We start from the raw sequence: 16,744 nt of genomic DNA, 5'->3' as shown, positions 1-16,744 counted from the left end.
TGGGCTGTTGAGTGGTCTCTCACCCCGGAATTTTTTCCAAAACACTAACTAGATATTAATAACTAGGGCTAGGAATCCATGGCAAGCTTATCTTAAAGCTTATTTTGGTTTTAGAGTACCAGTGTAATACAGGCCCAGGTAAGCCCCGCCCCAACCCACATAATCGATCACATGACACAATGCAAACACACTATTTGAATGGGAATGCCCATCAACTTTGTGGGGGCCAAAGCTCCCACTGCCCCTAGAAGTTGGCTCCTATGGTATGTGTAGAAACCTCTGGCCTTTGCATACTTGAAATGCAGCCTACCATACAAGAGTAAGCCACACATCTGTTGTCCCATCCACCTGTTTTCTAGTCACGCTCACTATTGGCATATAGCACCCAGAAGGATGCCCACAAAGGAATAAGGATCTCAGACTAAAAAAAAAGTGTGTCCCATGGACAACCCATGGTCAGTAGCTTAGTTGTTCGGTTGTAAATTGCTCTGGGTTGCCTTGGGGAAAATCAGCAACTAACAAATTCAATAAATAATAATGATAGTGGCAATCAGGGCAGACTCAGGATACCATTTCAGATGTGGCACAAAGCAGCTACAGCAGTTCTCGAAAACTCACAAATGAATCTTTCTTTGAATGACTTGATTCTAGAGGTGTTGGGACAAGACACTTCAGGGGGAAAGGCTTTTTTTAACAAGTCAATTTATTTCTAAATGGAGCAAAGCAGCTTTAGCAACCTCACCTCTTTTCACATCACAATCTAAAAATATTTCCCATGGAATCTGAATATAGCTAGGGCGCTGCATGTGTGCACAGCTCAATCAGGCAAATTGCTAGGCACAAGGAAGCCTTTACTGAGGCCAGCATACCCATTATAATTTACGTCAGTTATTGCATAAATGTTACACCATGCTGCCAGCCTTTCAAGTTAGGATTTCATATGTTTAATAGCTGTGCTGGTGGCAATTCCATATTAGATGTCCCATTAGAAACACACAGATTAAGAGAAAATGTTAAGGTTAGGAGAATGTTATACAACGTCTGTCCTGCTTAGCATCATAGCCAACTTGCGTTCACACTATGTGCCTTTAGTTGTATTAAAAAACAAACAAACAAAAAAAAACACTGGGGTGTTTTTTCATTGAAAGCTACTCTTTACTGATGGCCGCAATGGCTAATAATTTCATTATGGTCATAGGCTATATAAAAAAAGTTAAGTACCTAGTTTAATTCCTCAAGACGATACCAGCCACAACACTTTAAGACAGGAGAGGATTCAGTTGACTAGCCCTGCCAGTAGAAGTCCTGTGCAAGGAGTTCCATTTGTGCAATAAGGCTTCCTCTCTACAACTGGGTTGGGAGAATCTACACAACAGCTTGCAGGGGGAGAAGAGGGGATATCTTTTCATATGGGAACCTGGAATGGAATTCCAATCCCAGTATTTGGAGGAAACTGTACTGGCAGATGAGGTAGGGGGCAAGTATTGCTTTATATGAGAAATGTTACCTCAATAGAGATACAACGTATCACTATTCAGCATCAGATAGCAAGCTAAATTAGTATTTTTAGTATATATAATATGCAGAAGAGAGAGCAAACCTCAATCTCTACAAATAATTTTATGTATCTTTTCAGGGATGCTCCCAAATATTATTTCAATACATTATGGATATTTTCCAGACAATTTGAGCACTCATGAACTCTAATTAGGCAAAAGGTGTGAAACCTATAACCCCCATATCTATCACTTTTGAGTATTAATTATTTTCAGGGCGTGTGTCATAACAGCAAAGAAGATCCTTCATGTACAGATGCAGTATATTTCTTATTATCAGGTACTGAGGCAAACAAAAGTGAAAGGCCATTAAACATAACTGGTCTGTTTTCAGGCTAAATAGCCTAAGAATCAGCCAGAGGACTTCACTTACCTGAAAATTAGGATGAAAGACACAGCAGTCGACGGAACTATAATGGCCCCCAAGCATAGCCATTCGATTTCCTGAGTAAATTGTATAAATAGCAATAGTGCTACCGTATGGCACAAATGCAAATTCCGGACTGCAGCCATGCGAGACTGTAAATTTGAGTCCTTTTCTACTTTCATTGCACACCTTCCCGTAATTCACCTGTAAAGATACAAGATTTTAAAGCTAGCTCCTGATGTCACAATGCAGGTATACGATGATTATTGATTACATTTACAAGCTGTAGCTCACTTCCTGTCATTATACTGTTGAATGCATACTCACACACCTGTCACATTTTATAGAGTTTCAGATTTGACGTCGATGGCTCAGGGTTATCTTGTAACTTGATAGCATCAGAACAAAACGTGAGAGCAAAAGGGGAAGCAGCTAGCCAGCAGGAGTAGACTCTCTTTCCTGAAGACTATTTAACTGGTCTTGAACAGACCATAATATATATGCAGTATATTCCCAGAAAGGCAACCAAACCATTAACCAGCTGGACTAGACTCACCTGTGTTTACTAAGCTGGTGCACGTGTATTTTGATCACAAAGACATGGCAGAGTCCATGCATTCTTACAGGCAAGGATATGTTTTTTAGTACAGTCGTACGTTGGTTCTCCAACGGAATCTGCTCCAGAAGTCCCTTTGACTTCCGAAAACAAGCTTCCTGCGCTCAATCGGAAGCCGCGTTCGATGTTTGGCTTCCCAAAAACGTTCGCAAACCTTACTTCCAGGTTTGCGGCGTTTGGGAGCCAAAACGTTCAAGTCACAAGGCATACAAAAACCAAGGCACAACTGTATCTGGCTATCTTTAGTGTGATGTCCAGATTATAAAATTCTCTGTTTTGCATAATATCGCCTGGGTGGCATACTATATGAGCCCTATTGTGCATGAAGGGAGCACACAGTGCCCTATCCCAAATGTCCCGTGTGTGCCAGCCCAGTCCCTTCATTCCTCACCATTGAGCTTTTGGTGCCCTTGGAACACAACCAGGTTGATATAGAAGCAGACTCTACCTGGGGCCCTAACCACTTAGGGCAGGCACATCCAACAGGTAGATTGTGATCTACCGGTAGATCACTGGACGTCTGTGGTAGATCACTGGCTCCCCCCAAAGAAGCCCAATAACTTTGGCTCCCCTAAAAAAAGTTAAACATTTTAGCCCTGCAGCCCATAGAAAGAAGCTCAACAACTTTGACCTGAACCCACTACCAGTTTTTAACTCTGTGAGTAGATCACAGTCTCTTGGGAGTTGGCTATCCCGACTTAGGGCTTTAAAAGTAAGAGCGAGTTCTCTGAATTGGACTTGGACATGGTCAGGCAACCAGATAAATTCTTTTAAAGACTAGAAATTTTTTAACTTGTCTCAGAATCAACCAGCTTGTATCCTGCGTTAACCATAGCTTTTGGATCATCTTCAAAATCAACTGTCTTGCCCAGGTCTTAGACAAGGGACACGAGGGAAACCACAGCTGGCCACAATGTCATAGTAACTAGTGAGTTAGGCAGCTGTGTGAAGATGAGAAGGTTAAGTACTACCCATTTAATTTATGGAAGCATCACTGCAACTGAAATAAAGGCGCATCAAATACATTGTGTGTCAGGAGCTAAATCCCAGCAGAGGTAATCTGTTGAAAAATTATAACCCGATAACTGAATCCAAGGGGCATTTTGATTGATTGATTGGTTTATTACGGCCATTGGCCCATATCTAAAAACAATACATCAAAATTTATCCATAAACAATACAATTTAAACAGTTCCAAGTTAAAACACCCCTATAAAACCAATTTTACTTCAATTTAGTAAACTATACACAATAAGCTCCCTCTATGTCAACCGCAATTCAAATACCTCAGATTTTGGGGGATATGCGTCTTAGTTCTGGCACTTATTGATGGTTCTTAAGTTTGGCTAAGCTGTCAGAGTCATACAGTGATCCATTTCTCCTCTTATGAAATAAGACATTAATCAGGTATCTAGCGACTGCAAGGGATCTACTTGAGTCTTCGTCATTTAATAAGTATATTATTTGGGCTTCCTGAGGTCTGTCAGCTATTCTCGATAAATATGGGGCCAAAAACTTGGACCGTGAAGCCGAATGTATAGGACAACAGAAGATTATATGATATAATGATTCTGTAGATCCACTTTTACAGTCACAGAGGAGTGAGATCTGTCCGTTGGAGAGTCTGTTACCCAACACATTTGATGGGAAAACATTGAATCTAGCCTTTATAAAGGCGTACCTGTGCATCACCACAGATAAGGTAGTTAAATAAGATGGAAGCTTTGTTGGTGGTGTTAAGCCAAGGTTTATCGGCGAACAGGTGCCACCACCTGTCGCAATATTAAATTGTAAATCCATCTCCTCTAATTTGTGAGTTATAATTCTCTTGGCAGAAATTAAATCCAATTTTAGTAGTTCAGATGGAGATAGTCCTAAGGACACAAGTTTCCCATGTATTATTTTTGCCCAAGGGCTAGGGAAGTCGTCTCTCCAGAGACACTGTATCAAGTGGAGATTTGGAAGTTTATGCCATAATGCCAACCAGTAACAGAGGATGCATTTCCATAATGTGGTTTCTAGAGATGTAACATTTAGTTCGAGACGTATAGCAGTATTGCCTACACACCTGGGTAATTTTAGCAACCTTCTTAGCAGCTGGTTTTGGATTACCTCCAATTGGGTTAGATTAACAAAGGACCCCCATATTGGAATTGCATATGCTATTGTTGCAATCACCTTTGCCTTGAAAACTTTTAACACTGATGGAATATGGAAAGCCCCATCTGAAAAGAAAAAACGCAGTAGCGCAAAGGAAAGGGCTTTTGCTCTATTTAATACATATGCCAGATGGACCTTCCAGCCCATGTTGTGTTGGAGAAGGACTCCCAAGTATTGAAATTTAAAGACTTGGTCAATGGCTTTTCCGTCTATTCTCCAATTATAGGTTTTTCGACTCTTGGTGAAAATTAGAACTTTGGACTTGGCATGATTAATTGTAAGAAAATTTGATTTGCAGTAAGCATCAAAAATTTTCAGTGCCCTCCTAAGGCCTACTCTTGAGAAAGATAGGATCACTGCGTCGTCTGCGTAGAGTAGAAGGGGGCAACGATATTGGGCAAGGCGGGGGGCATGGATCGTTTCTTGAGAATCTATCAGAGGCGCCCTCATATCACTTATAAATAGATTAAAAAGGGTCGGAGCAAGGATACATCCTTGACGGACACCTCTATTGATGGTTACTGAATTTGAGAGGTCGCCGGCCGGAGTGATTCTCACCCTTGCGGCTGATCCGTCATGCAATTTAGTTATTAGCCACAAAAGTCTTTTGTCTATTCCCCATTGTGCTAATTTTCCCCAAAGTAATCCCCTGGGGATGCTGTCAAAAGCGGCCTTTAAATCAATAAAGGCTGCACAAAGTTGGCCTCTATTTGGGGCGGAATATTTCCGGGCAAGGTGGTATAAAACTAAGACATGGTCAACCGCAGACTGATTCGGTCTAAAACCAGCCTGTTCAGGCCCAATCAGGTTGTTCTCTTCGGCCCACTTAGTAAGCTTAGTTAACAAGAACCGTGCATATATTTTCCCAATTATTGACAATAAACTGATATTCCTGTAATTTCCCGGGTCATCTGTCGAGCCCTTTTTATGAATTGGAATAATAATCGCATCCTTCCATATTCTTGGAACCTTCCCACTGTTGTTTACGGCATCAAAAGTAACGGCCAGGATTTTCGCCCACCAGTGTGCATGAAGTTTTATAGCTTCTGCCGGGACTAGGTCGGGACCGGGGGCTTTTCCAACTTTGAGATTGGAAATGAGTCCGTGGATTTCCTCCGGGTCAGTGGGTGGCCAAAGAGGGAGCTGCTCATAGAATCCATCGATTTTATTAATATTAAGGTCTGGTAAGGCAAAATAGTTCCTTAGAAATGATTCCCAAACTGGGGCAGGAATAACGGTTAGTGGGTAACTTTTAGATTTTCTGTTAACCAACAGCCAGAATTTTCGGGAATTACGGGTATTTGAGGCAGCTATAAGTGCATGCCAGCGGTTCAGTTGCCATTCCTGTTTGGCCTTTTTTTGCACATATTTGTAAGCTGATTTTGCCTGATAGTACTCCTTGGGAAGCATAGTCGCCCCTGAGGATTTGTAATCATTATAAATAGCACAAAGATGTTGTTTGGCTTCTTTGCAATTACGGTTAAACCACAGTGCACCTGTCTTGGAGTGGGCCCGATTTACCTGGTGGGTTGGGACAGTAAAGAATGACGTGAGGTCATTCAACAGATTGGCAAATAGATTAATAGTTTGATCGTGTTCATATGAGGTTATGTCAAGGGCTGAATAGGTTTGTACGATCTCCTGCTGAAAAAATTGAGAATATTTTTGAGCCTGCGTTACAGACCACTTTATACCCTTCACTCGTAATGCCGTATTAATGCCCTCTACCGGGTTTTCTGTGTTAGTGTCTAATTGAGTTGGATGACTGTACTCGTCCCCGTGCCAGTCTAGGTCAAACATAGCAGCAAGTGGAAGGTGGTCACTGAACTGAACATTGTCAATCTTAAAAGAGAGAGCTTTCGGCATCAGATCACTCGAGGCTAAAAGGTAATCTAGTACACTGTTTGATTTTATGCCTAGGTGGGTATACTCCCCCGGTATATCGGGAGGGCAGCAACCATTCAGGGGTACTAGGTTTAAGCGAATAGCCATTTGGTAAAGAAGTACTCCCGCCTCGTTTACTTTAGAGTCTTTTGAGGTTCTCCTCACGGCGTGTCTCAAATCATAGTTGTCGAGGCATGGAGCAGACCACCATTTAGCTTTAGTTAAATCGACCCAATTTGCTGCTATGCGTGCGTTAAAGTCACCCCCAATTAAGGATTGGCTATTGGGATATTTAACTCGGCATGATACTAAATGATCTTCTAATATTTCCCATCTATCATGCAGTTCAAGGGACGAACCCCCTGGCGGGAGGTAGACATTGGAGATTAGCAGTGATACTTCCCCCCCCGACATCAACCCGGATAAAGCATAGGGGGGAGCTGTCGAAACTAATGAAAATTTGAAATGGAGCTTCAGTGAGATACCTATTACTAGACCACCTTTCGGCCGTCCTCCTTTCTGGGAGGGGCAAGCTGGAAGAGATAGAAGGTCGAATCCGTTTATAACAATTTCACCCTCCTCCCAAGTTTCTTGCAATAGAATGATATGAAACGAATTGATATACGACTGGAATTCTGGGTCACATTTTTTCCTACGCCAGCCAGCGATGTTCCAACAGAGGATCGATATTGGTGGTTTTTTGGGTTGACCGGCTAACCGTCATTTAAATTCTTGTGGGAAGCTCTTATGCAGCAAGGACGCTCCCTTAAAGAAGTCCGTTATTTTCCTTTGCTGAGGGATGACGTCCTGGTGTGGTGAGTCTTTTGCTCTGGTGCGCGCCGGTTGTGGTGGGTCTTTTGCTCTGGTGCGAGTCGGTTGTGGCACGATCAAGTCGCAAGGGCCAGACTTTTTGGGGGGCAGAAAAGAGTTAGCATCCTGGTGAGTAGAGATAATATTTGGCGATTTTAGCTGTCGGGCCCAACTAGGCTCTGAAGAGGCTCCTGCCAAGTCCGCTGGAGCCGTCCTCTTTGGGGATCTAACCGAAACACTTGTGATCATTTGATTTATATGTCCTGCTGGGTCTTCAGTCCACTCTGTGTTGACTCTCGACACTATAGTGTCTTCCTCACGTAATTTTTGGATTTTTGGTGGAGAAGCCTGAGTTGGAGTGGCCACTACTGTCTCAGGTCGTGGATGGTCTTCGATGTATGTTGATTCCAAGTCTGGCATGGAGGGGTGCAGGGGCGACGATTTATCCAGGGGAGTGTTATCCTGAGATTCATTCTTTGATCGGTTAATCTCAGAGGGAACAGATAAGTCTATTAAAAGCAGGGATGAGTTACCAGTGTGAAGGGGAGGAGAAGAGTCTGCCTCCAGCAGTGAGACCTTCCCATCCAATGCCGATGGCACCTTATATGCTGGATATTGGGGGATTGTTGTATCCACCTCCATGGGGCATGGCACCGCTAAGTTAGAGTGGGTATTATTCATAGTAACTCTGTTGCAGGCGATACTTAGGAGCTGAAGTTTAAGTGAGTCCAGCCTATTTATAATTTCTTGTTGTTCCATCGCTGGTAACTCTCCAAAGGAGGCGATAAGCTCTCTTTCCTCCTGGGGTGTCAAAGAGTTACTGGCACAATCATAGTGTTTAGTTGTAGGAGTGGGGGTACTATGGGTCTGGCCCCGACATGAGGTGTACAGCTCAGCCCTCTTTTGTGGTTCAGGATGGGAAGGTTGTACCGTCTCCTTGATTAATCTCTCCGATAGGAGGGGTCTAATTATGGAGTCCATGAAAACTCTCGTTGGAAAAATGCCAAGACTATTCAAAAACACTTTTTGCTGAATAAGAAGAGAGGGGATTTTTGCAGAGCGGAAAGCCAGCATTATTCTCTGATATCTGTTCTGGCGGACTAAGGGAAGCACAGCACAAAGATCTATTTGTGATGTCTCGAGTTTTAGAAGCCATCTGAGGTGCTCTTTAGACCCATGTAGCGTTGTCCAACTTAGGTCCTTTTCCCAGAAGGTTAGGGAAATCTTCCTTGGATGTAGAATCAGGGATTGGCGATTCAGTGCGGGGTTGAGATTGTATTTGCAGTTCTTCATACAATCAGTGTTTGGTGGAGCTTCCTGTCGGCGCAATGGAACATCTACTGCCCCATCTTGGGCTGTCTGTGCCGGCTGGTCATCCAGTTTTTGCTGAAGGCTATGCAGCTGAGAGGATAGGCCGTCAATTCTCTTAAATATACAGTTTAGAGTTCTAATTATTAGATGGAGTTGCTCGCATCCTGTGCAGACCGATTCGGCTACCAACTCCTCCTTCGGATAGGGACCATCCCCATTTGTGTTACCATTAGCGTTTCCAATTTGTAACGTCTCAGGGGCCTCATCTTCTGATGTTGTTTCAAGGGCAGTTAGAGGATCGAAACGATTTTGAGTTGCTATTGAGTAGGTACATTCCTCGGGGCCTCTCCCTCCTTTAGGTGAACCCTTTCTTAATTGCTTAGGCCTCGGAGAGGATAATGCCTCGTCAGAGTCTCTTGGACGTTTTCCATGACCCATAAGTCAATTTTGCAGGAGAACCGTCGTGGGCACTGTGCTGGGGAGCTCCTTAAATCCTTTAGTCTTCCTCACAAGAATACTACCACTTCCAGGAGAGTGGTGCCATAAAATTACTCACAGTAAGGCAGTTAGTTCAAGCCTCTTCCTTCCCCTCTTCCTTGTTCCTAGGATTTTCGAGACAGCTCGGTTCCAGCAGTCGGGCAAAATTCACATCGTAGTATGCAATAAACTAAAAGCTAAAGGAAAGAGCTGGTCGACAGGGCAGAGGATTTATGCCCAGGAGAACCTTTCACTTATCTCTCCCAGTTAGGGAGGCGGCGGCAGCCATAGCGGCAAGTCCGGCGTCAGAGCAACCCAGATAAAAAGAAAAACAAAGATAACACAAGCAGCGGGATACTAAAAAAATACTAAAAGACAGCCAGCACAGCCAGCAGATCATTAAAACTCACGGATAAAAACAAGGGAGGATAAAAACCACTTAAAACCACTTAAAAACTCTGATAAGGGTAAGCGAAATTACTCGGAAACTACCTTCGCCGCCATGTTGGATCCTCCCTCCCCATGAGAAGAAGCTAATCCAAGGGGCAATATTATTGTAGAAACTTACTTTTCAGTTCTACTTGAGCAGTGAAGCCTTGTGTGGCTGCAGGGAAGAGCAACCAGAAACCTAGATTAGTCTCCAAGCCAGAGGCCTGGAGGAAATGAGAGAGGTTGGGAGGGTGACCTGGCCCTGGAAAAACCTTCTGTTCATTCTTTCTGCTGAAACAAGTTACTCACTTGTGAAAATTATTTCTGCTTCTTAAATTAAAAGTAAGCCAGAGTGAAAAAAAGGGAAGATGATTCATGAAACTAGCAGAGATCCACTTACTGTATTGGTGATGTGCAATAAAGTTGATACAGGCTGAAAAACTTAACCTGACATTACAACTAACAGCAAGTTTTGTTTGCCCAAGGGAGAAGAAAAATAAAAGCAAGAATAACTCCTCTTGCTTTCAGCAGATTGTCTTTCCTAGTTGGAATTATACATGCAGTTTCCAGTGGCTTACTGTACAGTATGGTAGGGAATTGGAAAACAGGCAACATGAAAAGCATGCAGAGATATCACCTGGAATAATGCAATAAACTTTTGTTTCAAAGAGAAAGATAACAAGAATATATGGTGAATTACAGAAGAAAAAGTCCACTGTCTCTTTGCAAAGTACTTTATATGCAGCTTTTCACAGGAAGAGTTCAAGTGAATAGTGATGAATTAAATTTGTAGATCTTGTAACATGCAGTGGAAGGCGATTACCCTTCTGGAAGATTCAGGATTCAAGAATATAATTGTTCCCTCAAATACCTTTGATTATGGGATCACAGCAACAAATGCTGAAAATATGACACACAAAATTTCAGAAGCAGCCACCCATTTGTGCAACATAAGCATGGATTAAATAAATTGTAGGTTCATTTCAATGAGTTGGATGGTGCAATCAGAAATATTTTCAGGAGTAGGTTGCTGCTGTATCATCATTTAGAGTGAACATCTGTTCTTTGCTGGAGGCCAAATTGTTTGGAAAACTACTGTGATGCCATGCAGCAAGACCTCTGATGACACCAACAAATCAGGACAGGAGAGCCAAACTGAATTGTTACTTGCCACACACCTGATGTCAAGTACAGGGGAGGTGAGTGTGGCTTGCTCAAAACAGCCTGGCAGGCCAAATGAAGACACCCGTGATACAGAGGTTTCCTTCCACTGCTCAATGACTTTGGCTTCAAATGTCACAGAACATCCTTGAAGAAGATGCAGACCAAAATCCAGATAAACACTACTACTATGTTTGTACATGCTAGCTCACTGGAGCTATACACATTGTTGTACATACAACTTCTACAGGGAAAATCAACCCACAACTCAGGCATCAAGATTTTGACATACTGTTGTATGACATTTACTGTAACTCAGATCAGACCACAAAATATTTATGGGCATTTCTTCTGGTTTTCATGACACTTGCCAGAGTCGTTTACATGCAACTAAAGGAAGGTATGTTTAAAAATTTGTTTGTAGTTATCTTCTTCTAAGGAGACAAGATGCACTTTTAATTTTTAAGAGCTGATTGTAGCTTTAACTTTAACCAGAATTAATCCAGAATATATGTGAATTCAACAGCGCTTAGTCTGTGTTTGGTTGTCAGTTTGTTAATGCTGTTGATAATGTTCTGTGGAATATGACTGTTGTAATGCTTTGTGAATTTTATAATGTGACTTTTCTTGTGGCTGTGCTGTTTAGCCTATTTTTTAAGTTGCTTTGTAAATAGTGTTTTATAGACGGTGGTTGTTTTACTGATGATCTGTAATTGTTTTACTGATTATTTGTTAATTATTTTATATGATTTGTATTGTAATTGCTTTTTAAAATTATTTTTATTTCCGCCCCAAATTATTACAAATCGAAACAAATTACTTTAATACAATTTCTTAAACTCAGGTTTCTCATTTCCGTTACAATCGTACGTCCAAGATATTCCCCTTTCACTGTTTCCTTTCTTGTTTAGTCTCCAGCTGACATTCTTCACTTGTCATTAAGCCATGCTTCCACTTTTCCACCTTACAAACAGCAACCTCGGTTACATCTTATATATTTATAATCCATTTCAGGTGTGCAGTCCTTCATCTTCATTTCATTCCAGACCTGGTGTGTCTTTTGAGTTCAGTTCCTTCTCTTGTTCCATTCTTTGCAGTGTTGGTCTGAGTGGTATAAGCTCACATTCCATTCCATTCCGCTGTTATCAAACTAACATGAGAACCACAGCCATAGATAACTCGCAGAGTGAACTTTTAAGACTTCCGCCATTAAATTTCCCTTTGCAATTCTTTTTTGGCACACAACACACAGCAAAATATTTTCTCAGCTTCAGCCACTCTTCAACAACTGTCCAGCTGTGGGTCATTTCCCCTTTTTCTCACTGCATTTATCCAACAACACCCCCAACCAGAAGTGGTCGTAAATAAAGTCCATTCACCCTTGGTTGAGGGGGCGGGGAACATAGCAAAACCTCATTAAAGCACAAATCAGAAGCCCCCCTCCTTTTAAAGTAACAAGCAGAGTAGCAGCTACACAGGCCTCTTCGTTGTGTAGAGGACAGGAGAGAAAAAGACCATGAGAAAACCATAAGAAAGCACAAAGCACCTTGTCCTCCCCATTTCCTTTCACGGCTGTTGTAGAGATTCTCAAGCTTCAGAAAACCTTTCAAATACCTTCAGAAAACCAGTCCCAGTTCTTTTGGCAGCTGAGAGCCAGTGTGGTGCAGTGGTTAAGAGCGGTAGTCTTGTAATCTGGGGAACCGGGTTCGAGTCTCCGCTCCTCCACCTGCAGCTCCTGGGTGACCTTGGGCCAGTCACACTTCTCTGACGTCTCTCAGCCCCACTCACCTCACAGAGTGTTTGTTGTGGGGGAGGAAGGGATAGGAGAATGTTAGCCGCTTTGAGACTCCTGAAGGGGAGTGAAAGGCGGGATATCAAATCCAAACTCTTCTTCTTCTTCTTCTGATCGATTGTAGCCTATTTGCATATGATGCTTTCGAAGCGCCTCTTGATTAATGCCAATTATCCAGATTAAGGAAGAACCTTCCACAAATTATCCTGGTAATGGAGGGTCGTCCATGTCAGGGGCACACTCCCTGATCTCTCCTGTTCTGCCTTCTAAATTGGCAGACACAGGACTGCGTGACACTGCAGGATGCAGTGAACTCCCCAGACCCCACTGGAGAGCATCAAGAGTATCTATGCCTCATTTCCTCCCTTTTCCCTGCCTGAACTTCTTCCTAGCCCCCGGAGGACCGCGAAGAACAATCCCCATTGATCATTGGTGTGGCTGGAAACCAATTTGTGTTGTAATTGTGATGTTCTGCTATGTTATTATTTATTGTATGTAAGCCACTTTGTGACTCATGTGAGTGAAAAGTGACACAGAAATAAAATAAAATAAAATAAATGAAAATACAAAATTTGTGGAAATGTACTTTAAATACACTGACTTGGAACCTGAGCTGCTCTTCCATTTCACAAGGCAGAATGATTTCTCATTCCTTTTGCAGATCCCTGCAGCATTTTTCATACCTTCCCCATTGTCTCACAACCCTCAAGAGCATATTTTCAAAGGTACAGGAAGCTGAAGAGAGAAGATGGTGGCATGGCCTACCATGAATGTGTGGAGTTCGCAGAAGGGAAGTTAGAATTCAAGCCATGTAAGAACATAAGAGGAGATTGAGGAGTCAGGTCAATGGCCCATCTAGACCAGCATCTTATTCTCACCATGACCAACCATATGCCTATGGGAAGCTCAAAATCAGGACCTGAAAACAACAGCACTCTCTCCTATTGTGATTCCCAGCAATGGGTATTCAGGGGCATACTGCCTGTGACAGTGGCAGTAAAACATATAAGGCATGTTCTGCTGGGTGTGTCCAGGTTCCCATACTCTGCTGCCTTCCAGGGGTGGGAAACGGCAGGTAGATTCAAAGTTTGCTACAACTCAGTGTAGCAGTTTATGAAAATCAATAGCCTGATGGTAAGGATGGATGGGGGGAAAGCAGAATTTTGTCCATTGTGGAGTGCCCAGCCCTCTGCTGTTCAACAAGTGGCTCTTACAGAGTTTATTTTGGACACTTGATTGAAAGAGCAAACAAATTAAGTTATTAAGAAGTTAATTCTACCATTACAACATCTGTGGCAGCCATGTCTGAGGCAGTGGAGATTACAGCATCATTCCAGAGATCAAGCTGCACGTTAAATATTTCCAAGTGACCTGAAAAAGTCTCATAACATGGGTGGCACAGTGTGCAAGTGAACAAGATTATGTTTCCTGGGTACTGTGTGTATATGTGAAATTGCGTATAGTGGGGGACACCATCTAAAAAGCCCATAAACATCCTCTAAACCTCTGGAAACCCTTGGAAACCCCTTTTAAAAACCAACAGCACTTACCAGACTGACTTGAATCTCCCAAACTCCTCTAGAATCGCTTCCACCAAACCTCCCATCTCAAACTCCAACTCTCCATAGGCCCCAAAGGTTGGTATAATGACTCATAGGATGTAGTTGAAAAAGCTCCTAGAATTGCTAGCTGTTTCCCCCACTCTTTTTGCACAGTTCATGAAGTTTTTGTGCCTTTTTGTGGCCCATTTATGGTGTATACATGGTCATGAGTGAGTTGAACATGCATAATAGGGGAGTCACATACATTACATTCCTCAATATCAGGACCAACTTGTTTAGTCATAGGTTATAATGAAAACAAAACTGTACGCAGTCTAAGTTACCCCCCCCCCAACCCCAACAACTTCCTCAACTTACTAATGTGTTCTCTCCACTGGAACTGTTCCAGAGTCTCATGCGGTCATCTGTACCAAATGTCAGAAGGTGAAGTCCATCATTTGTGAAGCACAAGCCATTAACTCTTCCATTATGGGCAGTATTTTCTGTTAAGAAAATATGAACAACACCGGGTACTACAGAGTTTGATACAGCAAAATGTAAAACTCATCACAGCAAAATATTTGTAATTGCAGTGTTTGGAAGGGAAATGGTGCAACAATGTATTCTATCATGTGACAATGCTTGTCGCCAAGGGTGAAACCAAATGCTTAAGTGTTGAAATGTTTAAGAACTTGATATATACATGTAAATGCGGGTCCTGCTATCAGAACACACGTTATCTGCAAATTCACTTATCTGAACATAAAGAATTATGCCCAAATATTGCTAAGTGAATGGTTGATTCATATATTTGAATAGCCAGAGTTTGCCCACTTCCTTGTTTGTGCTTTTCTGGACGGCAGCAACTATTTGGGTAGAAACCATGCGGGGGCGGGGCGGGGCGGGGGATGGAGATCGGACAAATCAGGGAGCAAGAGATCAGACAAATCAGTTTTCCCTTTGTCTCTCTTCTGCTGATTGGCTGCAGCCATTTCAAGAAGAAACCATGGAGGGAATGGGGCGGGGAGAGACTGGACAAATCATGGATTAGAAATATTCTCATATGGACTGCTGGGGAAATGAATGGTGGTTTGGCTATCTGTCTGCTAGCTCCTGTTGACAGAAGATAATTATGTGGTAACTGATAATAAACAGATAGTCCGACTATTCATCACTCTGGAGTTAAGGGTGATCTGGAAGTTTACCTCAAACGCTTGGCCTGAGGCCATTTTCCTGCTGTCTGTGTCTGGAAGCTTGGACGGGAGTTAGAATGAACTGGTAAGCTATTCTGCCCAAATATCACACAATCAACACCCTCTCTTAAAAATACTTCTGGGACAAGAAAAACTGTAACAAGAGAGCCCTACATCAGCTGAGGAAAATCTACAATCTGAAAATCTGTAAGTTCCACCTTCTGCCATGAAGAAAAACAAAAAGGAAAATTGATCGCTAAAGTGTCTAAGGCAGAGTGAAAAGCCAGACCTATGGTTGACAATAAAGATTAAACAGGGGAATCCCTGTGTGAAAAATATTTAACCCCTTTTCTGTTTCCTACCACTAAAGAACTGAAAAAACTGAAGTAAAGCGGCCATTACTAGCCATGGGAAAGAATTTTCTATAAGACATGTTGCAGCTGTGATTTTAAAGTGGAAATATTAAAGTAGACTGAGTTGCTAATAATATCCAGAACATCAAAAGCATTCACTATGGTAAAGGTACTTTTCTATCTTCCAGTGACTGTTGGTATTATTCAATAGTTGATGGCTGAACAATTAAAAATGATCAGATCAGCGTTTGATGAAGAAAATGAACCACAGAGATATGAAATGGAAAATGGAAATGGGGAATACTCAAACTGACTTCAGACCAAATCGATGAAAAGTTAGCAAGACTGGATCATTAAATAGTTAAATTGAAGAAAGCAGATGGTGATGCTTCAATGGAAATGACTTCCCTACAAGGATTTGGAGAAGGAGAAACTAAAATCACAAATGATTAGGTGGAGAATTTTCTGGATATGTTATTGCTCAAGTTGGGGGGGGGGAGCTTTGGGAAAACTTTAGTCCTGGCCTTCCTTCAGTTCTAGCAGACAGAAAATATTCTGCATATGATATGGAGCGAATTGAGAGAATGATGATGTCAGAGATTGGGCAGAGGAGGAATGATGGAGACTGCCTCCCCAGCCTAACCCTTCCAGAGAAGTGGAAGACAGTTTAGATTTACAACAGGGGTTTGAGGAAGGTCACAGCTCAGGGGCAGATGAAGGGGAAAGTTGAGAAATAATGGGAGAGAAGGAGGAGGTAGAAGAAGCACCAGGGGGGTCACAGCTGACAGACCCAGTGTCTTTCAAAAGCATTCTAGACTCCCCCTTTCCCAGAACCCAGTGAGCCTTGAAAGTAGGAGAGCAAAGAGCTCAAAAACAGAGGGCACTTCTCAGCACCCGTAGGAGAGATGTTGAGCTTGACGAATGAGTAAGTGGAAGAGAAGGGGGGGGGGAGCGTTGGAGATTCACTCAGGACACCATTATCCAAGAGGCTGGGTTTTGTAGCCTCCCTCTGTAAATACTGAATGGTAAGAAGATTCTTTGTGTATGTTCCTGGGCAACCGGCCGTGGAGGTTGCTGGCAGCAGCCTGACTGAT

At 42.5% G+C, this 16,744-nt stretch overlaps 1 protein-coding gene across 5 annotated transcripts in view; it reads right to left on the bottom strand.

The window, feature by feature from the left end:
• The window catches only part of ERCC8 (ERCC excision repair 8, CSA ubiquitin ligase complex subunit), a 47,468-nt gene that overhangs the window by 5,851 nt on the left and 24,873 nt on the right, over positions 1-16,744 (bottom strand). For all 5 annotated transcript variants that reach the window (XM_083703646.1, XM_083703648.1, XM_083703647.1 and 2 more), the window contains 2 exons: positions 14,483-14,607; positions 1,930-2,127 (listed from right to left, as the gene is read on the bottom strand). In XM_083703646.1, coding sequence (XP_083559772.1) covers positions 1,930-2,127; positions 14,483-14,607 — 323 coding nt within the window. The remainder of the gene's footprint in view (positions 1-1,929; positions 2,128-14,482; positions 14,608-16,744) is intronic.

This window comes from Podarcis gaigeae (genome assembly GCF_964106915.1).
Source record: "Podarcis gaigeae genome assembly, chromosome: 11".
In the NCBI taxonomy this organism is placed as follows: Eukaryota; Metazoa; Chordata; class Lepidosauria; order Squamata; family Lacertidae; genus Podarcis; species Podarcis gaigeae.
The sequence above is the reverse complement of the archived record's forward strand: the minus strand, read 5'-3'. Positions and strand labels throughout refer to the sequence as shown.